Here is a 27,153-nt window from a genome sequence, read left to right on the forward strand (position 1 = left end):
CAAATATTTTACCATCATATTTTCAGTACTAAACTGAAGAAAGGCCTGGTTTTAAATTTTCATTAAGATTATCTTCTTATTCAACTAAATGGAAAGTTTTATTGAAGGTTCTCTGTTGCATTTATCTGTTATGAACAATATTAAAACAAATACTTCGAAACAATTGAGCTCTGCTGTCATGGGCTCGTAATTAGAAAATCTGAAATCTCCTTGGTTATCACAAAACCGCTTCTCAAACGGCTGTTTGAAAACAGCCTTTGCTTCTTAGGTAATAGAGATGCTCTTCATTGTCATCTTAATTGTCATCAGATGCCTTTGTCACCAGAAATAGTATTTTACAGCTAATTCTTATGGGATGCTACAAGCAATACAGGGTGTCATCTAAGAGACCATGAAGTACAGACAATGGAATTGGAAAGCTAAGTCTTTTCCATTTAAGTATGAAAGAATTTGGAAAGACTTATTTCAGCTCCGTAATGTTAGAGATAAGGAAATAGAAACCAAACTTGATGTAATCAAAGATATAAGTTTGGAAATAAACAATTTAAATGGGAAAGAGAACTCTTCCAGGGTGTTCCATGTATTTTATGGTTTGAGTCATTTGAACAATGCAAACTTTTGTCTCTGTCTGTATAATAAAAGAAGAAAAAAATTGATCACGAATGCCCTTGACTTATATAGGTCCAGAACACACAGCACTAAAGAAGGGGTATTTTCAGCACCATTGGAAACTAAAGCATAATTGTGTCATTACTTCTGTCAGCCCTTGACTGCGCAGAACTGGGATAGGTAGGATTAGAGATATTGGAGTGCTTTTCTGAGTTAAGCATGTACACTTACGTGTCTCAAAAGAAGGATATTTGGGGAATTTATTGTTCAAAACTTATTGCAAATTCTAAGAGACAGTTTTAAAAATAATTCTATCATTATTTTCAGCTTTCACTAGTGGAAAAGTAAGACTTTAGAGCCTCCAGCCTAGATCTGGACTTCCAGCATAACTGCCTTTGCAATGCTCTAAGAAGGAACAACTTTCAGATGTAGTTGGGAAATAGAGTTGTTTTCATTTTTGCACACCTCACGTGTATAGAAATGGGTACCCAACTACTCATTTAATAGAGAAATGGTAAATTGTAGTGTGGTTTGACTTTAAATTAGTGCTGGGTAAATAGTTCAGAGGAAGAATAAAAGAAGCTCTTTAGGCTATCTTGATTTAATTTGCAAACCTGATTTTAAATAGAAATGTATAGAGACTAACCTACATTTAATGGAGTGGGTATAACTTATTGGCAGTTTTAAAACATGAAATATGTTGTAGCTTTAAAAAATATGTACCATGCTTATTGTTAAGTCATAGTAGAATTTCTTTCAATAAGTTTTTAAGACTTGATTTGTATTATTGAACTTGACCTAAACAGCTATGCTTTATTCGATTCTATGAATAGATAATTACTTTTAGTCACTAATTAATATTAATATTGATAAAGAACTAAATTTTGGTTGCATGCCCCTCTGCTTCAGCACTTATATTAAAAATGTATGCCCTTATTTTAGCAATATTATAGTTTATTCAGTATGCTTTTCCCACTATTTTTAATGGATTAAATAAAATGATAAATCATACCTTAAATACAGCTTATGCATTGTATATATTCAACATTGAATTTTAGTCCTCAAAGTGACCTTCTATTTCAGCTAACAAATTTACAAATAAGAACAATTAGCTCAAAGTATTTGAATGATATGTTTTATGTTTTATTCTGATTTCTATACAACAGAAATATAAGCAAACTTGAAACACTTAGATACGCTGTAGTGTATTAAACTAGTGTGGAACTAGTTGTATATCTTTTCTAAAAATGATCCATTTTCAATTTCATAGGGAAAACTGACACCTAAGATTGTAGAATCATATGTGAGAACGAGAGTAAATTGAACTTGAGTAGAGGCCATAAGGATTCTTTTAAGAGCTCAGCTGAATGGTCCTCACTTGAGGTGTCTCACGATTGCCCTGACGCGTTGCCATCATCTGAGGGCTCGTAAACTCACAGGTCACATGCCTTGGCTGGAAAAACTCACATCTCTGGAGTATCATCTGCATCATTCTCTGTGGTCTCTCCATATTTTCTTTCCAGCTATCTACTCATGGTAACTGGACTCCTAATTCATTGGCTTAGGTCTATCATGATGTGTCTTAACAGGAACAACAAACAAACAAACTAAAAACAGAAGCCTTCTTTCCTAACCTAGCTACCCAAAGTCTCCCAGCCTCTTTGTGTTTATTAGAAGTGAGTCACTATTTAGCTCAAATTCAAGGGGAGAGTGGGGAATTCAACTCCACCTTTGGTGGAAAGGGCATTTTAAAACCATCACAATTGTTTCAAAGCCAATTATTTTTAGCCTTCTAGGAACTATTTCTGTTTTTCCTATTTTCTGGCTACTCTTTGAATATGAGATTGATATATTAAAACAAAAAACAAAAAAACCCTACAGGTAAGTATAGTTATATCGTGTGTATAACTAGAGAACTCTGCAAGAATCTAATTTCCTGGATTGCAGATAATAATTTGTCCCTTAAAGACAACCTATGTCTTTAGGGAACTCCACCTGGAAACCTGCTTGCTTTTGAGAGACAATTACTTCTCCAACTTTCTAGATACAAAAGGAAATCAACATTTTGCCCATTTTCTGGGACTTCAGCCAAATTCATTGTTTCTTACCTAATTCTTCTTTGGACAAATAGTGACCACAACTTGAATTATACTTTATATAATAAACATTATGTATAATTATAAAATTAGGTCAAAGTTAAATGGTAAAGTTATAAAATGCCCATAATTGGCAAATAAAGTGCTTACCTGATAATATTTGTTTACAGCATTTGTGTCTAATGTCCATATCTTAAAACCAGTCATCTCGAATATTTGACACTAATTGAAAGTAAAATTAAAACTTTTATGAAAAGCAACAACTCTTGCTGCTCTTATATTTTAGTTGCATATAAATACACTATTTTGTATTTTGCTAGAAAATTAAGATACACTAATGATAAACTTATTCTAATTTTGTATAAATTTTCCTTTGTGATTTGATCCGTATTTCAGTACCACAATGGAATGGGGAGGGATGTTCACCTATGAAAAATTATATGAATGAATTAGGAATCTTCTTCTCCTCAAACATACATTTCTTTTTCCATGCCTCTTTGTCCCTAAGGTGTTTTCCTGTTGGCGTATTGATGTGATTAGATTTCCTGTTTCCTTTAAAAATCAAAGCAAGTGAACAAGTTCTCCCTAGACTCTGGCATCTCATCTATAGCTTCTGCCACATCTCTCTTCCTATCTAAAGTATTGAGAAAATAACTCACATTTGTTTTCCGTACTTTCTCTTCACTTATTAATGCTCTGTGTTCTGATTTCTTCACCCATCATTAATCTGAAGTTGCTTTTAGTCAGGAATTAGTGCTTAGGAAATCTTGGTTTTCTGTGTCATTCAAACTTGTTACCCATTCTCTACTCCCAAAATATATTTTCTCTCTCATTACTTCTATAATTTTGTATTAATTAGTTTTTCTTTAACCTCTTTTATTCTGTCTTGCCTGACTTCTTTTGTTATCTTGTTGGAGTTTTTTCCCTTTAGATTTTGATAACCTCCGAATTTTCTTTTTATTCCTCTTCTCATTCTATATCATATTCCCAAATAAATTTATCTCTGGTTGAATAACTTCATGATTCATATCTTCAGAGCACATTTTTTCCTCTGGCTCCCCAGTCATATAGTTCTACTCTCTACTTGGCATATGTGCCCTCATACATCACCCTTGAAATATGCATGGAAATACCTAGACACACATTTCTATTACAACCATCTATTTCTTTCTCCCTATTTCCTTTCTTCCAATTTGGTAGTATCGTCAGTGTTCACCTTTTCTTTCCCTTACCACCTACTCCAGCGATTTATCAAGTTCTAGGAATTTAAATTCCTAAACATCTTTTCACTGTCTACTCTTTTCCAGCTTCATCACTGCCACTTAAGTTGTGTCCTCAGTTTCCATTCCCAGATTTGTTTTCCCGTCTTCATAACATGCCCAGAGTCCTGTAATTGTAGTGCTAAGATTGAACCCAGGTCTACCTAACTCAGTGTTTTTACCACCACACATAATATACTGCATATTTTTCAAATTAATAAGTTGAATACTAAACCTAGAACTTGCAAAATTATTTCAGTAATCATTTCACTAAAATAACTTAGTGATTTGAATTATTTCTTTTAAAATTATTTTTAAAAATGAATTAGTTATTTAATTTTAATTTTATGTATATATTTTTATGAGAATTAGATTTGTTATTCATGTATTTAAGAAGCGTTTATTAATTACCTTGTCCAGATGATAGACACTAGAAAATAGACCAAGGATACCAGCAGCACTGCCCCGTTCAATTTACAGTCTCATGAAAGAGATAGATATGTAAGCAAATACTAATATTACAATGTAATAAGTGCTAAACAAAGAAATGTAGCAAAGCCTTAAGAGTCCCAAAGGGGTAGCTTACATCTAAGAAAATTGATATGATGTCACAGAAAAAGTATTTTATAAAGCTGGATTGTGAAGGAAGAGTAGGGACCTGTCTGACAAATAACTGGGAGAAGGATGCTTAGGCAGAGGAAACAATGTCAGCAAGAGCAAGGACTTGTATGCTTTATGATAGGTAAGAATGGGACCCCGGACCTTGGACTGTATGTGTATGGGGATTTGTTTTATGTGTTTAGACAGAGGAATCACTTCAGCATATTCATGTTCACTTAAGTAATTCTAAACACATGTGGGGCAATTTGGAGGGTTAAGAGAGAGAGACATGGAGATTGATTTGGAGGCCAGCGCAAAAATTTAGATGACTTTTGAGTCTGGTGAGAATCCAAACTATGATGTTGACTTTGTAAAGAAAGAAAGGAGAAAATGTAAGAACTGCTCAACGCTATATTCTGAAGAAGTGTCCAAATGCTACATGTGCACATTTTGCTTTTGTTTTAAACTGTAGACTTGGGATGTAGAGCTGGAAAGATCTGCAGAATCCTGGGCTGAAACTTGCTTGTGGGAACATGGACCTGCAAGCTTGCTTCCATCAATTGGACAGAATTTGGGAGCACACTGGGGAAGGTATCTTAAAGCACAACATTTTGTTTCTGAAAACATTAGTGTTTAAAATGAAATCCTTATTAATTCATCAGTGCAGTTTTCAAAGACTTGAAAGAAAATCATCACGAAACAAGTAACAAAAAATAAATATCATACCAGAACAATCAGCAATTTTTTAGACTTTAAATCATCAATTTATTAGTAATGTAATGGGCATAAATATTTAAGTTTAATCATTTACACCAAAGTATCTTTCTAGCAAATTATATCTATGTATTTTGGAATATTTAGTTTTGTATTTTCTCCAACTTTGCTTGCCTTCTGTGACTGTTTTCTTTCTAATAGATATAGGCCCCCGACGTTTCATGTACAAGCATGGTATGATGAAGTGAAAGACTTTAGCTACCCATATGAACATGAATGCAACCCATATTGTCCATTCAGGTGTTCTGGTCCTGTATGTACACATTATACACAGGTATGTTTAGGGGGTATTATACTTAATTCCCCAAATTGAGTTAATGTAACTATTAATTTCATAGTTAATGTAACTATGAAAGAAATTAGGCTAGTGAACTTGTCTTTCTTATATCATTTAATATGGTTATTAAAAAAATTATATGAATATTGATTATGTTGAATTGGCTTACAAATTTCTATAAACAATGAAAATAATTATAACACAAAAAAGTCCAAACATCTACTTAAAAAGACATTATTTCAGTGATTTTGCATATCAAACATTTTTAATATGGCCCCAGTAATATGGGGAGAAATTGACCATCTTCAATGTCAAAGTTTTATCTCAAGGAATAAAAATATAGTTTTATTTACCAAAGACATTCAATATTTACATATGCAACATCTGTATATATATATATATATTTATATTTCATGTTCACAATTGGTATGTTCTAAATTTCCAAATCAAACAACTAAAGGCAGATTGAACTAAATAAAGCTCACTGCTGATCAGACTTATTATCAGTGAATATAAAGCAGATTAATTGTTCTGAATGCTTTTGCATGTGACAAGACTGACCAGCATCAAACTACCTGATAACCTGTGGCATGATGAAAAGATCATGTTGTATAAGAAATCTGAACATGTAAATTTTTGCTCCAGTGTTTGCTGTGTAGGTTGTGATTTTCTGTTCCTTTGTCAGAAAAGTTTCTTCATAGAAATGTTAATATGACATTAGGTTCGTGAGGATGTAACTTTTGAATTATTTACTAAGTTTGCTTTTGAAAATGCCTGCATTTTATAACCAGACACAGTTATTTTCTGTAGCTCTCTTTTAAAATTAAACTAGGTATTACTCAAAGACTCGGGGAAAAAACCCTTTTTGATTTGATCTGAGTTCATTTTGAATGATAAACGTTGGTTTCTCACATTTAAATTTTATGCATTTTTCTCTCAGAAGTGTTGTCCTATTTGATTTCAGCCTGCTTTTCTGAGCCTTTCATTTTCTAATATAGGTGGTGTGGGCAACTAGTAGCAGAATTGGTTGTGCCATTAATTTGTGTAATAACATGAACATCTGGGGGCAGATATGGCCCAAAGCTGTCTACCTGGTGTGCAATTACTCCCCAAAGTGAGTAGACAAAACACTATTTCAAATGTACATTTTTCTTAACAAAAGGAAAATACCTTTATGTTCCTGATTGTTCCCCATTTTCCGTGTGTATCACTGAATGAAGCGTATTATTTTAATTCTGTTTATTTAATATGGCAACAATTATAGTTGCCTAATGCATAAAATAAATGCATAAAGGGGGATATGAAATACGAAAGTATAATCTTTGGGGATATAGGAAGCATATTTTTATGTATTCAGTTTTACTCACTAAACTATGCTATCCATAAATAATGAATAATTGTTATTTATTAGATATTAAAACTATACATTAATTGAGAAATGTATTTTCATCTGTGTAAAGACCATTTAAGGGATTATGTTAACAATGTGACACAATCATATTTAGGGTCAAATTCAAGTTTAATAATGGGTTTTTATTAAAGCAAATGAAATATAGTGAATATTCCATGGCAGAGTTTGGCTTTCTGCAAAAGTTTGATTTCATAATTTTAACAATATGTGTTTTAATTTACTTGGGAAATTTTCAAAATGAGGCAGTAATTTATATTTAAACCTAGTAACCAAAAGGGCTCTGTAATAAATTATATAAATGTATTAAATCTATACACCAAAATAAGTACTTAGAATGTTCATATATAGTGATGTTTCACAATATTTTATAAATTATGCCGTTAGACTACTTTTTAATAGAGCATATCATCTCTTAAAGGGGAAACTGGTGGGGCCACGCCCCTTACAAACATGGGCGGCCCTGTTCTGCTTGCCCACCTAGTTTTGGAGGGGGCTGTAGAGAAAATCTGTGCTACAAAGGTAAGTGCTATTGTGTTATAGTATTCATGTTGATTTATACTTTAATCCAGCTTCTGCATTACTTATGTTTTAAAAAGCCAGAAGTACACTTAATGATTACATGAAAAGTCTCTAGAACTCTATTTCAAATATTTTGAAGAAATCTTTTACAAATATGTATATTAATAAGAAGTTTGTTATACTAACATGAAATTTTTAAAGTTCCATGATTCTTTCAGGTAACTTTCTGATTCTACTTTGAAATAACCCCAGAATGACAAGCATATTTATATTCTTAAAAGTCATCTTGATGTATGGTTGACTAGAGTTATTTCCATAACTGTCATCTTTTTTTAAAGGATTTAGCAATTTAACACAATTTATTTTAGTGCTTTAAACATTTTTAACAAAATACCCCTTTGTGTATCTTATTGAACCATGCTCAATGAATTATATTGATTTTTCACTTCTCACTGCACACTATTCAATTTGTCATGCTAAAATAAGAAAAGTATAATAGTTATATAAAACTGTAAAACTAGTTTTATATTACTTGAGTAGTACATTGAGTAGTACTCTCAAGTGCATTTGATGTCTTAAATAGTAAATATGGTGTCCTGTTTATAGCACATAAAGATAAACTGTTATGACAAAGCTTTGTGAAAAGTCATGCACTTGTGCATTCAAGTGAACATTTTTTACTGCCTTGTACTTTTTTTCTTAATGATGACTGAAGGAGGAATGATGTAGACTGAGTATAATATGAAATATTTGAACAATTACAGCCCTTTTTCAGTGCTCATAATGACACGTGTCTCTTTTTTTCCCCTTAATGATGCATTAACTAAAATGTGTAGAGAAGTGCCCATATATATCCCTGTGTTGTATAAGCCATTTAAAAATTCCTGGAAGTATTTGCAGCATTTTTTCCTTGTGTGGGTGTTTTTCATATTCTCTATGTCCAAACCTCCAACCTGCCTGCCTCTTCCCCAGTGACCATTATCTTTTACTTAAAGCTGACTTTCCTGTGACTTCATACTTTTTTTTTAGGTTCTGAGTTCTTGGGCATGCATCAAAATAATATGCCTCTCCAAAATATGCCATTGTCAAGCCTTTAATAAAGGCCAATCTGGAAAAAAAAAAAAAAAAAAACCATTAAATTCAAAGTTTGAAATTATTCTCCATTGTCAAGTTTAAATTTCTGCACATTGAATTTTCTTCTAAAGAAAAAAAACTTGCTGTGGAGATGGATATTGTCATAAATAATAAGGGTGTGTCAGTCCTTCTTTAGGCCACATTTCCATTTGGGAGAAGTTTAAATGTGATCCTCCTGAAAATATTAAGAATATGATTTTAATTGAAATCACATTTGATTTTGCTAAGCCATGACCTTATTAGATCACTGTGTAGATTTCATGGTGTCATTATGAAAGTCAATCAATGATATGTTGAAATATAAGCAAAGTTTAGAAGCGGCTTCATTGAATATTAGCCAAACATTAACATAAATGAATCAAGGACTTAAAAGGCTTATGTGTGTATTTCATTTACTCCAGTGCAGTACCTAAGATAACCGCCTGAAGCCAAATCCTGTGCAAAAAAAAGTACTGATTTTTCTAGTTCTCAATGTTAACAGGAGTATCAAAGTATATTATTATTTGATAATTTGTGCACATGTAAAATAGGGTTAATAGTTCCTAAATCTGCTTTCTCTAACAGAAGGGTCAGACAGGTATTATACCCCTCGAGAAGAGGAAACAAATGAAGTAGAACGCCAACAGTCACAAGTCCATGACACCCATGTCCGGACAAGATCAGATGATAGTAGCAGAAATGAAGTCATAAGCACACAGCAAATGTGTAAGACCTCTACATTACTTATAAAATTTCTTAGGTACCTAAATGGTATGTCCATCAAGATTTTATTAATTTGAACATTTATAGAATGGAAAAATTTTGTCATCAGGCTATATAATGAATTACAACTGCTTTTATATTATATGAGTTATTTTGGTATTTTTTTCTTTATAGCCCAAATTGTTTCTTGTGAAGTAAGATTAAGAGATCAGTGCAAAGGAACAACCTGCAATAGGTAATATTTGTTATTATTTTGAAAATTAATTGACTGAATATAATAAATATTTGTATTTTGTACTGACATTCAGAGAAACTAAATTTTGTGCTCAATTACTTTTATTTAGGTATGAATGTCCTGCTGGCTGTGTGGATAGTAAAGCTAAAGTTATTGGCAGTGTACATTATGAAATGGTAAGTATTATAAATGTAATTATTTGAGGATAGGGTCCTTCCATATAATGTTTGATTTTTATTGTGCAAAATAACTTACATAAGTATATTTTGCTCAGAAAAGTTTAATTTAAAATCATATAAATGGTAAATAGTTTGGACTTATGCAGAACTCTTATATTTTTAACATCCTTTTATCTCCTACTTTTTTCCAAGCAATCCAGCATCTGTAGAGCTGCAATTCATTATGGTATAATAGACAATGATGGTGGTTGGGTAGATATCACTAGACAAGGAAGAAAACATTATTTCATCAAGTCTAATAGAAATGGTATTCAGACAATTGGGTAAGTACACAAATAATCTTTTGGACCAGATAATTTTAAATTGTAACAATGAGCTAACACATTTTTTTAAGAGCAAAGCATAGAATAATTTAAGAAGAAATGATTTGGTAATTTTCAAGGCTCATTTAGCTTGTAGTTTTATTAGACAGAAAGAAGATAAAGCATCTAAGGACAAAGTTGAACTCTTTTGCTTGTAATGGGCATGCTAAAACTTCAAATTTTGAGTTGCATTAAAATGTGTAAATTTACAGTTACTTCTCAATGTAAAGCAATAATTTTTTAGCTTGACAGAAAATACCCTGAGAAGGGTAATTAATTTGCATGTTCTTCTTGTCCTATTTAGGGAAAATGGCTTATTTCACGTACCATTAACTTTGTTGATAAGATCAAATTACATTACAGAAAAGAGCATTTTGAAAAGTTCTCTAAATATGTGTTATGCTATGTCATCTTTCTTTTGTCCATTTAAAAGTATCTCAATATAAAAGCATTTAATTTTATTAATGTTTCTCCTATAAGGTATACCAAATACCTTATTCCAAAACACTGTGCATTTTTATATGTACTGTATAGAAAGTAGAAAATGGGGCTTTTGAAATACCTTTTAGTGTCTTTTCCTCTAAGTAAAACAGTAAACATTACTGAACTTCATACAGAATGCCTTTTCTTAGGAAATTTGACATTGTCTCTTTTGTTACAATACAGTTGCATGAAATCTTCACAGTGGGGTTAAGTTAGAATTAATAACTATAAAAAACTATTAGGAACTCTTAAAATTTGTGGAATGATCTCCTATGTAATCTTTTTTTATTGTTGTTTTTCATTTGTTTGTTTTGTTTTTTTTGCTTTTTGAGACAGGGTCACACTCTGTCACCCAGACTGGAGTGCAGTGGCGTGATCTCAGGTCACTGCAACCTCCACCTCCCGGGCTCAAGTGATTCTCCTGCCTCAGCCTCCCAAGTAGCTGGGATTATAGGCACGCACCACCACACCCGGCTAATTTTTGTATTTTTAGTAGCCATGTTGGCCAGGCTGGTCTTGAACTCCTGACTGCAGTTAATCCACCCACCTCGGCCTCCCAAAGTGCTGGGATTACAGACATGAGCCCACGCACCCAGCATATACAGCCTTATTCAAAGGCTTGATGGGTGGTTTTTAGCTGTTAGTGATAACTCTTTTTAGCAATTTTTGTTGTTGTTAAGACAGAGTCTCACAAGTTCAACTTTTCCTGCCTCAGCCTCCCAAGTAGATGGGACCACAGGCACTTGCAACCATGTCCAACTAATTGTTATTTTTAGTAGAGATGGGGTTTCACCAGGTTGGCCAGGCTGGTCTCAAACTCCTGACTTCAAGTGATCCATCAGCCTCAACCTCCCGTAGTGCCAGGATTACAGGCGTGAGCCACCACACTTGGCCAAAAGTTCTATAGAAATATTCATTAATTAACCTATTCACTTGGCAAACATTTATTAATTACTTTCAATAAGTAATAAATAGTAGTTATTAGCTTTAGTAAGCCAAGCGGTGGGTGTTCCATTAAAGGACATTTATCCTGTTATTTACTTTTTTTCCTCTTAATTTTTAATTATCTCTATTATAGAAATTCTCTTGAAACTTGAAGGCTATATTTAATAGGTTGTATATTTTGTGCCTCAGAGAATGTTATTTCTTTTGGATACATTATAGATGAGGAATATTAAATACTGAATTTGAAGCTGACAGAAATAAAGAGTTGTTAAAATTTTACACCTTCAGTTCTGAGCTAATGTATTCAGAGAGTGTACCACGTTAAAGTAGCCTTACCTTTTGCAATAGATGTTTTTCTAAAAATATGGATATACATCAACCAATTAAAATTTTGATGTGTAATTGTGTGTGTGATCTTATATTTCAGCATTGTAATAATGCATGTAAAGAGGAGAAGTTAATTCATTTTACTGTAGACATTTTGCTAGATACTAGGGGGAACAAAAAAGTAATAATGTACACTCCCTTTGGTACTTATTTTTTGTGGTCTTTTAACAGCATTGTCTTGTATTTCCTGTTGTGAAAGAATAAATAGTTTGGTCTTGTGGAGGCAGGAAATTAGTATTTGAGGGTTTTAATTTTGATAGGAATCAAAATAGATATAGCTTTATGCTATTATCTATAAGTTTTTGAGATTAATAATGAAAAGAGATCACCTTAAGAATGGTATTGATTTGGTTAATAACTGATGATAACATGGATTTAGCATAAAACTGATGATGCATTCTTATATTGCTACTTGTCTAGTGTAATAAGTGTTTAAAAGGAAAATTAAGTGTTCATAGACTTGAAAGATTCCGGAAATGATGCTGCTGCTTATGATGACTATATGAAAATAATGAACATTTCTGTATTTTTACCTTCAGCAAATATCAGTCTGCCAATTCCTTCACAGTCTCTAAAGTAACAGGTTAGCACATTCGTCATCTTATTTTCTTAGTACTATGTAATATGTTATTGCTTTCAAAGGATTCACTCATTGTTTTGTGTTTTAATTCTTCAGTTCAGGCTGTGACTTGTGAAACAACTGTGGAACAGCTCTGTCCATTTCATAAGCCTGCTTCACATTGCCCAAGGTAAACCAGTGTACACATAGGGAACTTTGGCCCTACGATAACTGTTTTCGCCTGAAATTCTGGTGTCTCTGGGATTCAAAAGATGTATAATCTTGAACTGCTAAGCTGGAGGGAGCAATGGAACATCATAAACTACATGCACTCCAGGCAGGCCGAGTGTACTCTCTCCCAATGCAAAAGTATTCTCTGCTATTTCATAATATCAGGGTTTATGCATGTAATCTGTATATTCATCTGTGCTACAAAGAGTCCTTTATTAGTCTGCTCTGGCTGCTGTAACAAAATAGCATTGACTGGGTGGTATAAACAATAGAAATTTGTTTCTCACAGTTCTGGAGGTTGAGAAGTTCAAGATCAAAGTGCTGACTGATTCGGATCCTGATGAGGGCTCTCTTCCTGGTCTACAGATAGCCACCTTCTCTGTGTCCTCACATGGTGGAGGGAGAAAGAGAGCTCTCTCTCTTACATCTCTTCTTATAAGGACACTAATCCTATTGGATAAGGACCCCCCCTTATGACCTCATTCAACATTAATTACCTTCATAAAGGCCCTGTGTCTCCAAGTTCAGTCAAATTGGGGATTGAGACTTCAACATACGAACTTTGAAGGGACAAAATCATTCAGTTCCTAACAGTTTCTTACAACAGAAACTAAAGTGGCATAATTCATATTTTTAACATTATTGTACAGTTTTTTAAATTAGATCAATCTGATTGCATTTGGTAAGTTAAAAAGCCCATCTTTGCCTTTCTTTTATTTTTTGTATATTCTCTTTTACAGAATTATAATAGAATTTATGTACTATAAAATCATGAAAAAAGCTTTATTTATCTTGGCCAAGCTAAGATGAAAACTGTTAGAAGTATTATGGTTTAATCCATAATCAGTAGATAGGAAAAATGAATCATGTCTCCATATATCCAGTCTTAGTTCTATCTGCACTATTTCCATTAATGCAAATATCCACACTACTTCTAAAACTAGTAATGAGATTTCAAGATATAATTGTAATTTGACAACATACCTAAAATTTAAGGAGCTTAATTTTGTGGAAAAGTTTACCTACTTTGGAAAACGTCATTACTTACCCTTTTACAATGAAAGCAACATTTCACTTAAAGAATGGAATTGGCTGTTCACAAGGTACATAACGGAATCTTTGTAACAGAAGACTGTGATCTTCAGATAACAGAGTACTTCATTTTCTATCAGTTTCTAAGTTACAGATGTGATATAAACAATAGACTTCCTCACATACACATAGCCTTGTTCTTTTCAAATCATTTGTCTCTACTAATGCAGGACTGCTGTTATAGTATTTTTGGTCAGCTAACTTGGTGCACTCTAATTGAGAATTTTAGAAGTCCTCAGCTTGTGTTTGCTGAAATCCGCAGATTACCAAGTATGCAGGATAATTTGAGGACCTCTTACTGGGTGAAGTGCATCATATACTTTTTGCCATTTGTTCACCAATGAATTATATGCTGAATATTTTTGTGATAAAAATACAATCTCCCGTACTAGAGCTTGACCAATTATGCTCTTATAAGGCCCACATATTTGATTAAATCATTGTTTGCTCTGTAGTCTTAGACAGTTTTGCAGAAATGTTTTTTTTCAGATTTCTCAAGACCCCTACACTTACAAATTGCAGTTTTATAGAAGAACGTAAAGATGTATTGCTAGGTGAAGCTGGTAAATTTTAGCATCGTAATATGTGAAAAAAACAGGAACTTTAGAATTTAAATTTATAAATATTTATTAAATACCTACTAAGTACCAATAGTATGCCTAGCCTTATGTCAGCCATGTGACTAGGTTTATGAGGACCAAACAATAAGGATAGTCTCTGTCCAGCATTCTAACATAAGGTTCTCAATAGTAGATGCTCAATAAATGGTAATTTTGTAACTACAAAACAAGCTATATCAATATTGTTGCAAAAGGGATAAATCAAGTAAAGCATTAATAAACAACCTCCCTATTTCTTGGCTTGTTTCAGAAGGCAAAACATCGAAATAGGGAAAATGATATAAATTTTTTAAATTTAATTTTAGCCTTTACTGTTACCAATATAATAAATCCGTAGAAATGACAATTTATACATAATATTGACCTTAAGTAGTCTGAAAAGCTTCTCCCGGTTTTTTTATCTCAGTGAAACAAAATTGTCTTTTGTTTTTCCCATATAAAATTTGTAATAGTTTCATAAACTAGGTTATAATGATATTATATATATGACAGGTTATAACTTTTAGGGAACCATGTAGTTGGTACATTTCTTTTAGAATTTCATATCACTTAAGTAGGGTGAGGCATAGTCTATTCTGGAGAAAAAATGACAATAAATAAATTAAATTACATTACATTAGCTCAAGAACACCTTGAAGAAATAAGATTTACCTACAAGTCATGTCCTTGAAAGTTTCCATGTCGGGTAGAACAATTCAAAATAAACTCTATCTAACTTACTTAGTAACCATTTGGTTACTCTGTAGTAATTATTACTTAATGTCTTATAAAAATTATAAGAAATGTTATCCAGTTTTACGTATATCTATAAACAATTAGATCTTTAAAATTTATTAAACGCTCAAGATGTAAAAGTATGTCAGCATTTTCATTCAAAGTTTACCAGCAAATTGTAGGTAAAACAAAAAACAACAACAAAACAAACAAACAAAAAAAGTTTGCTGGACCAGTACCTACCTTCTCAGTAGTATGTAACAAGCTGTTAAAACAGATTGGAATACAAACAAGCAAAAACTTCCCCCAATCTTTGTTTTACCTGAACTCATCTAAGTGGAAACTAACTCAACTCGGATTACTGACTTTGGCATTCCGCAAACCAATAGCTGAATATGGGCAAGATAGAGTGCAGAGCATGCAGAGCAAGTGATTTTATAACCGTAAGGATAGCAGTGAACGCCTAGCAGTTCTCAAATACAATGGGACCAGTTTCCAGTCAAAGGGGACACCCTTCCTCCTGCAGAAACCCCAGACAGCATCTTTTACAACAATCAATCCTTTAATTCAAAGTTATAGAAACTCAGATGTATTTATTACTTATATTTAAATGGTTCTGGTTTCCATGTTATGTGAAGTATGTGCACGCTAGAGTATACAGTGTTATACAAATTTTAGAAATAAGAACTATAACTATTTATTAAAAGCTATCTTAAGGAAGATCTGCTTCAATTGGCAAGGGTAGTTTCAACTGAAGTATATTTAGAATACTGTTAGGAAAATTGTTGATGCTATCATCCACCAATGATTATCACATAATTATGTTGAGAGTCTCATTTACTACTTAAAATTGTGTTTTTTCCAGTTTTAGTTTGTGTTTCCTTTTAGTGATGGGTGTGTGTGTGTGTGTGTGTGAGAATGCACACGAGCCACTTGATAAAAAGTGAAGTGCCATTTGACAGTTTCTTGAACTTTGGGAGTAGATTTTTAAAAATATCATGTGATTGATTAAATATTGATAATTGGATCGTATGTTTAAATAAAAGCTTTTGGTCATATTGTATTAGAGCCTGAACAACAAAAAAAGTGTTGGGAAATGTCTTTTAAGTGAGCTAAGCCAACCAGATATCAGTAAGGCAGTGGGATTTCTAGAGAAAGAGCATTCCATGCAGAGAGGAAGACAAATGCAAAGGCTCTAAGGCAGAAGGCTATTGTGTGTGTTTGAGGAATAACCATTAGGCCAGTGTGACTGGAGTAGCGTGAGAAAGTGGGAAAGGAGTTAGATATAAAGTTGGAAAGGCAGTGAGGATAGAAGATGCAGGACTTATTGACCTTCCTGAGGCTCTTGTCATTTACTCTGAATGTGATGGAAGCCACTGAAATATTTGGAGCAGAGGAATGATGTGTTTGAAATTGTACATTTTTTGTTGTTGTTTCATTTTGTTTTGTTTTGAGACAGAGTCTTGCTGCGTTGCCCAGGCTGGAGTGCAGTGGCATGATCTCAGATCACTGCAACCTCCGCCTCTCAGGTTCCAGCAATTCTCCTGCCTCAGCCTCCCGAGAAGTGGGATTACAGGTACCCAGCACCATGCCCAGCTAATTTTTGTATTTTTAATAGAGACGGGGTTTCACCATGTTGGCCAGGCTGGTCACGAACTTCTGACCTCAGGTGATCCACCCACGCTGGGAATACAGGCGTGAGCCACGGCACCTGGCTGGACTTTTATGTTTTGATACAAGTATGGAAAACAGATTGGAGAGGGCCAAATTGGAAGCAGGGAGACCATAGAAGAAGCCTAGAAGAGCCTATTGCAGTCAGTTAAACAGTAGATGATAGAGCCCAGAGTTACCATGATTGAAGTGCTTGGGGATGCTCTCATCTTGGATATGTTTTCATGTACAGCCAATATAAATTGCTGATGGGTTGAATGTAAGGTGTGAGATTAAGAGAGGGATTGAGGATAGAAAGGTTTCTGGCCTGAGCACTTGGAATCATGGAGGTGCCATTTATTGCAATGGGAAGCCTACGGAAAGAACAGATTTGGGAACTAGAGAAGGAGATTAGGAATTTGGTTTCATATGTGGTAAGCTTGAGATGTTTATTATAGCTAAGTGGAGATGTTGAACAAGCAGTAGGATATTCAAGTTTGGAATTGAGAGGTCCCAATTGGAAATGTAAATTTGGAAATCAGCCATTTGAAGATGATAATTAAAACCATGAAACTGAATGAGATTCCAAAGATGTAAATATAAAGAAGAGAAACTATGAGATGTATGAGGCAGACAGTGATTCAGATTTTCCAAGTTATTGGTTTACTAAATTCTACAGATATATTGGGTACCAACTTCTCAGATACATAGAGTTGCTTTCTGGTGTTTCTTTTGGCTTGAAATCCCCACATTAGAGAGCTTCCTAATTTTTTTAAATCACATTTATGCCAAAAGATAGAAACAGATAAACAGAAGCAATTGTGTCTACTGCCTGGGTTTATACAATTGACCTATTTCAGGAGAAAAAAATGAGTAGGGTTTAGAATGTTGAGCTTACTTTGTGTATGCATTTCTGTGGTTTTACTAAGAAAGACTTAAGTAACCAGCTTACTTAATATATATATATATTATTTTTTCAGAGTATACTGTCCTCGTAACTGTATGCAAGCAAATCCACATTATGCTCGTGTAATTGGAACTCGAATTTATTCTGATGTAAGTATCCTAATTTATACAGCTTTCAACATTCATGTATATATATAAATGTATAGACACATTTAAATGTATATATGTATATTTATATACAGAGCAAAGAAACAGACTTTGTTAATAGGCATTCTCAGAAGAGTTAAACATCCATATCACTGAAAAATTAATATCCATATGTAAAATATGACAAAATTTTTCTTCACATTCTCCCCATATGTTTTATATAAGACACATATGAAATAGTCTATAGTCATTGTTGGGAAGGAAAATGTGTTTCGTTTTTCTTTTGATTCTTTAGTATTTGAAGTCTAAACTGGATAATTAAGAATTCGTCAAAAGTCTAAATAATATCTGCACTGCCAAACAGCCATTTAAAATGTAGCATAGAGTCATAGAGATGCTACATTAAAATATATGCAAAAGAGAACTAATTGAGGGGATGTTTTAAGAGATGACTTTAGTGGAGTTGGACAAGGAATATGAGCTGTGATGGCTCAGGCTGGAGTGCAGTGGCATAGTCATTATCTCAGTTTAACCTCAAACTTGGGCTCAAGTGATCCTCCTGCCTCAGCCTCCCAAGTAGCTAGAAGAACAAATACATGACACCATGCCTGGCTCTTTTTCTGTTGTTGTAGAGAGGGGGTCTCACTGTGTTGCCCAGGCTGGTGTGGCCTCAAGCAGTCCTCCTGCCTTGGCCTTCCAAGGTGCCAGGCCTGTTAAGTGCTTGTTGAGCCAGGGTTTTAGTGTCCATTGGTAAAGAGAATCAGGGAACATGTTCTAGTGGGATAAGTGACATTTACAAAGTAATGGAGTTAAGAGTAAATGAGCTGCACATCAGTCTAGCAGATAGCTTTGTCTCTGATCTGCTGAAAATCGGAACGAAAAGGGGCTTCAACCAAATTAGTCTGAGAGAGAGAGGAATCCAGTTCACATCAGTGTGCGGACAAAGTCTGAAAGCGCATGCTGATGAGTTTACGTTTCATGAGGCAAACGCTTAGAAAGCGTTACAGATTTCTAAACCAGAGAGTTACAAATGCAAATTTAGGAAATGTCTTATGCACATACTCAATAGAATATTAAGGGAATTTGATCATGTAAAGAGGACTGAATATGTATATTACCACCTATTTCTCTTGGTGAGCTTACTTAGGTCTAGATTTTTTTCAGTTCAGCTTTACTTTTGCAGTTATTCTCCGATTCTGAGTCTCTCTCAAGCTCCAGATTTGAACTAGTCTTATGTGCTACTGAAATGTCGTGCTGGTATCTTGAACGTGCTAGTCTTCACATTTGTGCTTATATTCTTGCCTCTGTTGAAATGCAGTATTTTTGAAAATTTTGTGTCAAAATTGTGATCATTCTTCAAAACCTAAATTATTGCCACTTTCTCTGTGAGGATGTGTTGCTGGACCTTCCAACCCAAGTATGAAGTTGCTCCTATTTCAACCCCTATCACTTCATTTTCTCCTTTTGGCACTTAGCCTGTTGTATTTGATATTATGATTATTACCCTATCTCTTTTATTAGTTTGTAAGTTTCTCAAGGGCAGCAGCTGGGTTATTCATTCATCGTTTTTTGATCACGAATTTGATGTCTGCCAAGCCGTGAACAAGACAGGCACGTCCTGCCTGAACAGAGCTTAGAGCACATAGTTACATCAGATATTAACCAAGTACCTTGCACATAAATATTTGTTGAAACAAGTAGATTAACAAATATATAGGAATGTGCATATCTGAACTCAACAGAGATTTCCAAAGAAATAATACTTTTCAGATTTTCCCTTTAAGCAGGAGAACTTTTAATTTTAGTCACGTACAGTGAAAATCTTTCAAAATATCCTGTATACTTCTATACCTTTAAAGCCATCTATTTGCTAGAGTTAAGGTTTTGTTAGAACTCATATCCTGAGATCATTTTATCTTTCTACCCTCAGTGAAATGGGTGTGTAATGTGTGTATTATATAGGTCATTTGAAGAGTAAGTTGGAAATACAAAGATTATTGTCAAATGTCAAGTACGAAATCAGAGATCCAATCATTAGTTGCCAGTCTTCCCTGGCCTGACAAAATACATTATCTCTCCAAATAAAGTATGAAAATGTGAGAAACAAGCAGCCAGAATCCCTCCCTCCTTCCCTTCTTCCCTCCCTCCTTCCTTTCTCTTTCTTTCCTTCCATTTTTAGTTAGACCTTGTACATTGTGTTTATTTGAACTTTTATTTATAGTTTATTATATATTTCTGCATTCATTAAAAATTCTATTTTTACAGACAAATAATTTCATCATATATTAGTGTTTATGAAGTCTGAGTATGAAAAGAAAATGTCTTCTGACCTTTGAACTCAAATAGAGATGCCTGCTGAATGCACAATTGCAGGCAATACAATAGCCTCAAAACATATTAAGTACTTGGACTTAGTAAACGTTATATCTAAGCACTTTTGTTGCCTTGGGGAAAATGTTGATTAATACTCTTTTAACACAACAAATACTGAAATGTGCACAGAATTATTTTTAATTCTATCTGTTAGGAACCATATTGGATGCAAATGTAATTCAGTGGGACTTTAAATGTTGAAGAAAATGCCTTTGAATAAGGATAGAAGTTTTAGATACATGGTATTTTGCGATACAGCAAAAGCATGGAAAGGATTAAACAGCTTGGCATTCAGACTCTGATCTAATAAATACTGACTGATGCTCTAGAGTTCACAGCACAGTAATAAAGCAAGGTCATGTAAGATATACATGCTTATGTGAACTTAAAAAAGCATATTAAATCACTCACATGTGCATAGAGAGAAAAGAACACACCAATGGAATCAGAAAAGACCCATGGGCATTTGACATGGATTGTTTTATACTGAAACAGTTAAAATATTTTTTTTGGTCGGATTTCCTTGGATTGTACTTAGTTGTTGACAAAGTTTGGTAAAACATTTGGACTAAAGCAAATGTTAAACTTGAAGATTTTAATGGGCCAAAAGAAATGATCTGACTTTTAGAATTCATTAGTTTTAAAAATTTGAAAGTATTGGAACTGAAACAATAATTTTCTTCTCCATAGAAATCCCATTCAATTCAGATTATACGACTAGTACAATGTAATCACAGGACTTTCCTAGTATTTCATGTCAGACCATTCAAACTAAATTGACAGGCATTACAAATCTAGGTAGAAGCTATGATGATTCTTCATTTTTTTTTCTTTTTAGGGTTATTAGGCAAAGCTTCTCTGTGTAGATTATATTATTTACTAAGAAAAAAACTACCCCATTTCTTGTATTTTGGAACAGGGGCCATAGTCATATGTAGAACTATGGTGGAGTTTGTATTAGGCAAAAGTGAACATACCTGAGGGATGAATAATCTAACCTGTGAGCATTTAGTCAGAGTGAGCCCAGTATAGAACAAAGGCTAAAACTGAAGAATGACAAACAGGAGCTAGAAGAGATAAAAGAAGCTAATTTGCTTTTTATTGCTTTGATACTCTAAAGCCTACTGTTTGGAAAGAACAGGTGCTTGCTAGATTAGATTGGGGAGGGGTCTTACCATTGCATCACCTTTAAGGTTGGCTTTCAGGCTTGCTCCGAATTGGCTTTGACTTTGTGACATTTCAAACACTCCTTTATGCATAAAACCTCATCCTGTAGCTGCTCACTGGCTATCCATGACATCAGGATGTCAGCGACTTCAGTCTATTAATAATGGAAGAATAGGCTGGACAAGTCCAACAGGAATTTCCAATAATGGCAGTTGGTTTGTTTCCTTGCCTTCGCAGCTGTCCAGTATCTGCAGAGCAGCAGTACATGCTGGAGTGGTTCGAAATCACGGTGGTTATGTTGATGTAATGCCTGTGGACAAAAGAAAGACCTACATTGCTTCTTTTCAGAATGGAATCTTCTCAGAAAGGTAAAAACAAAACATATGTATGTATAATTTTAAATACCATCCATCACTCTATTCATGATTGCTGCACAGTTGACCCACTTTAATAGTTTTAATTGTTTTCAAAGTTAAGTGGCAGAGTCAGTGTGTTTCTTTGCACACTTGTGTACCAGTCAGCCTTCCAGGGATGGGAGAAGCTGTAGTACCAGAGGTGCCTGTCTCCTGCAGGCTTATAAAAATCAACATGAAAATCGGATTACAAGTCAGAACTACTCTTTTGTTAATTGATCTTATAATTAGGAACTTTCTTTCATCCTCTTTTGGATTTTCTAGATTAGTTTTTATATTTAATTCTTTCTAGGTGAGCAAGGCACAGAATATTTCTGTAATCCAGTTATCTGACAAAGTATTTGACAAAAACAATGTCTGATTTTCCCTAGAACCAAACTCTAATTGATTTGAATTTAGATGCCTAGTGTGATATAAATGAACTCTTTCAGGTCATTTTTCATATTATTTAATCCACCCACTAGTGTCATATATTTTGGTGATGTGAGAAAATTCTTGTAACTCACTTTATCAGGTATCACTAAATATTAAAATGAATGAAGCAATGGTGATTTTTTAAATCATTGTTACTTATAAAAGTAATATTAAAAGTCCTATTTATTTGTATATAGAAAAATCCCTAACTTTTAGGTATTTCCTGGGTTCTTCAAAATTGCCAATGGAGAGCACACATATGTACACCAAAGGATGTGTCATACGGGGTATCTAGATTACCTTCCACATAACCATCTGGGTGTCATCCTCTCAAAAATACAAATCTGCATTATCTGTTTTCATATTAGACTATATCAAGAGGTGAGTGTTGAGAAAGTGACATCTCTACAACCTGCTCATGTCCTCTTTAAGCAGAATAATATATAAAATGAATCTTTGAGTTATGAAATTGGATATGCAACTTTATAAGCTAAACTGAGTGATATGGTTTTATTCATGCCTCATAATTCTTAGATTTATTTTAAAACTATAAAATGATAGATGATATCCTAATAAAACGGTATAATAATTATTGAGTACCTACTATGAATATTCCAGATGTTAGATGCTCCTGAGCACTCTAAGTATGTTAGCTCAGCTTCAACAGCCTTGAAATGTCAGGCCTATACCCAGAGATATATGTATATATATAGAGATATAGATATAGATATAGATATGTGTGTGTGCGCGTGTGTGTGTATGTATATGTGTGTGTGTCTGTGGTCCTGTGATATGTATAAATGTGTGTATATACGTGTGTGTATGTATATGTGTGTGGCTATATATTGTGAGGTGCATATGTATATTTATGTATAATATATGTGTTTTCTGTGGTATGTATGATGTGTATATCTAACATACATTTTAATATATCATATATACCACATATACATATCATATACACCATAGACATATAATATATGTTAACTGAGACTCCCGAGCGGATTAAATGATGTGCCCAAATTCATATAAACTTGTAACCAAAGCTAGATTCATCCGTAGGCTCAGAGATATGTGCTTTTTCCAGTATATTACTGTGTACACAATGTTTGATGGCCTCTACTTGCATGAAAATCCTGGCAATGCATGCAGCACATATATTATGTGTTGTGTGTTGCACCTTTGTGGATACCCTTATTTTTGCTCACTCAAAAATTCTCTCCTTTTTTCTGTACGAACAATATATATAAAGATAATTTCACTTGTCTCTTTCTTAGCATTCTAATTTTACTTGCGATCCAAAAGTCTTTTGTAATATTAAGGAAATAAAACTTATGTAAAACTCAAAAGCTACAGTTGATTTCAATAATAATGAATTAATGGTACTAGCCAACTGTTTAACTAGAATTTTTAAACAAAAATACCCTGATTATATGTTGCTAATAAATTAAACAGATCTAATAAAGAGTAAAAATTTATGAGTCTGGCATTACTTTAACTTCTATTTAAATGTACTTTCAAAATGAGGATTGAATGCTCTGTGTGTGTGTGTGTGTCTGTGGTGTGGTCTGATGTCTGTGTTATGTGTGTGTGTGTCTGTATGTGTATTGTGTGTGGGTGTGTTCCCTGTGTGTGTGTGTCTGTGTCTGTGTGTATGTGTGTGTGTGTCTGTATGTGTATGTGTATGTGTGTGTGTGTCTGTGTGTGTGTGTCTGTGTGTGTGTGTGTGTGTGTGTGTATTTTTTCATTTCAGTGAAGATATTCTTGGGTCCTTTCAGATTTGACCATTAAATATACTTACTAATATTTTTCTTGAAATTATAGATGTTAAGAGTATTAATCGGTATGATAGCAATGTAATTTAAATTTTGTCAGACTTGGACAATGATAATAAGCTAGTACTCTAGAGTATTGCCTAAGTATCAGCTGTATTTTTAGCTTGTAACCATGCATATCAATTGTAAATCTGAGTCTCAGTATTCCCCATTAAAATTGAATAACAGCTGCTAAACTGTTATTAGAATGAAAGGAGGTAATATAGGAAAACATAATGTAGAATCTATGAAATTCTGTAGCAACTACTATTATTACCATTACACATCTTAAATGTCGTTAGTACTTGCAGCCCAGCATGGAACCAAGAGTTAAGCTCTTTTGTTCAAGCTTTCCAATAACTAGAAATTATAGTAGTCTAAGAAACTTGACCATCTGGATTCGTAGGGCTGCTTTCTTGACTGTCATAAGAAAGCATGATTTATAAGAAGGATTATGTATAGAGATATCAATATACTTTGTGTTTTTTTTTTTGTTTGTTTGTTTTTTTTTTTTGCAGTTTACAGAATCCTCCAGGAGGAAAGGCATTCAGAGTATTTGCTGTTGTGTGAAATGGAATACTTGGAAGAGGATCGTAAAGACTATTCCAAATGCAGTATTTCTGAATTTTGTATAAAACTGTAACATTACTGTACAGAGTACATCAACTATTTTCAGCCCAAAAAAGTGCCAAATACATATAAATCTTGATAAACAAAGTCTATAAAATAAAACATGGGACATTAGCTTTGGGAAAAGTAATTAAAACATAATGGTTTTAGAAATCCTGTGTTAAATATTGCTATATTTTCTTAGCAGTTATTTCTACAGTTAATTACATAGTCATGATTGTTCTACATTTCATATATTATATGGTGCTTTGTATATGCCACTAATAAAATGAATCTAAACATTGAATGTGAATGGCCCTCAGAAAATCACCTAGTACATTTAAAAAAATCGACTATAAAACTGAAAGAAACCTTATCACATTTTCCCCAGTTCAATGCTATGCCATTATCAACTCCAAATAATCTCAAATAATTTTCCACTTAATAACTAAAGTGTTTTTCTTCTGTTAATTTAGGCATATAGAATATTAAGTTCTGATATTGCCCTTATTTTATATAAAATAATCCTTTAATATCCAAATGAATCTGTTAAAATGTTTGATTCCTTGGGAGTGGCCTTAAAAATAAATGTAATAAAGTCAGAGTAGTGGTATGAAAACATTCCTAGTGATCAGGTAGTAAATGTAGGGTTAAGCATGGGCAGCCAGAGCTTTCTATGTACTGTTAAAATTGAGATCACATATTTTCTTTTGTATCCTGGCAAATACTCCTGCAGGCCAGGAAGTATAATTGCAAAAAGTTGAACAAAGATGAACTAATGTATTACATCACCATTGCCACTGATTTTTTTTTAAAATGGTAAATGACCTTGTGTATAAATATTGCCATATCATGGTGCCTATAATGGTGATATATTTGTTTCTATGAAAAATGTATTGTGCTTTGAAACTAAAATCTGTAAAATGTTAGTTTTGGTAATTTTTTTTTGCTGCTGGTGGATTTACTATTTCCCATAAACATATTAAAATTAATCATGTTTCAAAGTTTTATTTTCAGTTCCTTTTGCATGCTTATTTTGATTTAGAAATCACTTTAAGATAAATGAACAAAATTATTGTAAGTCTTCTAAATTTGGTTTATTGACGTTAGTATCAATAACATACTTCATACCAGATGTCTACAAAATCGACCTAATTATTTCAGTATTTGCATGTGAAAGAGAAACACATATTTAGAAACATAGCAAGGGAGATTTTGAATAAAGAGAGATGAATTTATAAAGTAGGAAAAAATCTGAAAGATACAAAGTGATTATAAAAGAATTGACAGGACAATAAATACTTTAAATACTTTTAGAAGGTAAATGATTAGGAGCTTAGGAGGAATAAAAGAGATAAATACCATGCAGTGATCAAGGAAAGCAAGAGAGCGGATAATACAAAAGTAAAAGAAGAAGGACTCACATAAATAGCTTCTGGAGTGCAAATTATAAAGACATCAACATTTTTGATCGTTTCATAAGTATTGGCTTATAGCTAAGTGGTTTCAAATACTGGTAATTAAAACAATGATGTATACATTAAAGATTGCAAAACTTAAAAGCAGATTTTTATGGGAACATTTTTTTGAAAGGATACATTACCACCTTCTTCAATAGCGTGACTTTACATAGACTCTTTTTCTGGTCCTTACTGCTCCTCCCACAACAGGGAAGCCCCATCAGTTCTGTCAGTATAAGATTTTCTTCTATTTGCTCTTAGTTTAGATCTCCATCATCAATTCCCCTTACTATTGTAATGTCTTCAGCTGGAGCCTCTTCTTTGTGTCTTTCTCCATTCCTTTTTAATGCATTCATATTTCCCAGCCCCAGAACCCTCGAAATTAACTCTTCCGTGAGTTTCCATTGCTTAAGAAAAACTGAAAACCCTTGTAAAAACATTTGAGAACTTCCGTAGTCTTGTTCATATTGTTTACCTATCTTCGACACAAGGCGTGGCCTCAGGTAAGTTATTTAGCTTCAATTTACCTTACCTGTAAAATGGAGCAAATAATATCTCCTTGAGATTGCTCTACGAATTAATTGACACATTATGTGTAATGTACTTAAAGGAATAATAAACGTATGTGATCACTGGATGCCATTTTCTATTATTATAATCATAATTTTTGTTATTTAGTTTGGGGAAACTATTCGTCTGTCATATACTATTGATCCTTTGGCACTTAAGTAAATGTGAAATCCTCCAGGAATTTTCCTGTGATTCTCCTTGTAAGAATTAAATGCTAATATGATATCCTTTTAATTTGGCCATTTTAGTTATTTAATTTGTGTTTTATTATATTCTTTAAAAGATAAGCTCTTTGTGAATGGTAATACTCTCTACCCAAGAGCACAATTATCTCAATGATTTTTACGTCCGTGGACTCTACAAATGGTTTATCAGTATTGTTGAGTGAGCATTCCAAAAATTCGTAATTTTATTTTGATGAAAATGATTTTTTCCACATTAT

The 27,153-nt window shown here is 33.3% G+C and overlaps 1 protein-coding gene across 3 annotated transcripts in view; it reads left to right on the top strand.

Annotated features, from left to right (window-relative positions):
* CRISPLD1 (cysteine rich secretory protein LCCL domain containing 1) overlaps positions 1–26,945 on the top strand; it is a 46,478-nt gene extending 19,533 nt beyond the window's left edge. Inside the window, exons 3-15 of one of the 3 annotated variants that reach the window (XM_017885861.1) lie at positions 5,037–5,155; positions 5,480–5,612; positions 6,614–6,729; positions 7,445–7,545; positions 9,244–9,384; positions 9,556–9,616; positions 9,726–9,792; positions 9,988–10,118; positions 12,512–12,555; positions 12,649–12,721; positions 17,819–17,894; positions 21,669–21,799; positions 24,591–26,945. In XM_017885861.1, coding sequence (XP_017741350.1) covers positions 5,037–5,155; positions 5,480–5,612; positions 6,614–6,729; positions 7,445–7,545; positions 9,244–9,384; positions 9,556–9,616; positions 9,726–9,792; positions 9,988–10,118; positions 12,512–12,555; positions 12,649–12,721; positions 17,819–17,894; positions 21,669–21,799; positions 24,591–24,642 — 1,245 coding nt within the window. In that variant the 3' untranslated portion in view covers positions 24,643–26,945. The remainder of the gene's footprint in view (positions 1–5,036; positions 5,156–5,479; positions 5,613–6,613; positions 6,730–7,444; positions 7,546–9,243; positions 9,385–9,555; positions 9,617–9,725; positions 9,793–9,987; positions 10,119–12,511; positions 12,556–12,648; positions 12,722–17,818; positions 17,895–21,668; positions 21,800–24,590) is intronic. The other 2 variants (XM_017885879.1, XM_017885871.1) reach the window with 2 other exon arrangements.
* Positions 26,946–27,153: the final 208 nt, after the last annotated feature.

The sequence above is a fragment of the Rhinopithecus bieti genome, unplaced genomic scaffold (genome assembly GCF_001698545.2).
Source record: "Rhinopithecus bieti isolate Rb0 unplaced genomic scaffold, ASM169854v2 scaffold_1380, whole genome shotgun sequence".
Lineage (NCBI taxonomy): Eukaryota > Metazoa > Chordata > Mammalia > Primates > Cercopithecidae > Rhinopithecus > Rhinopithecus bieti.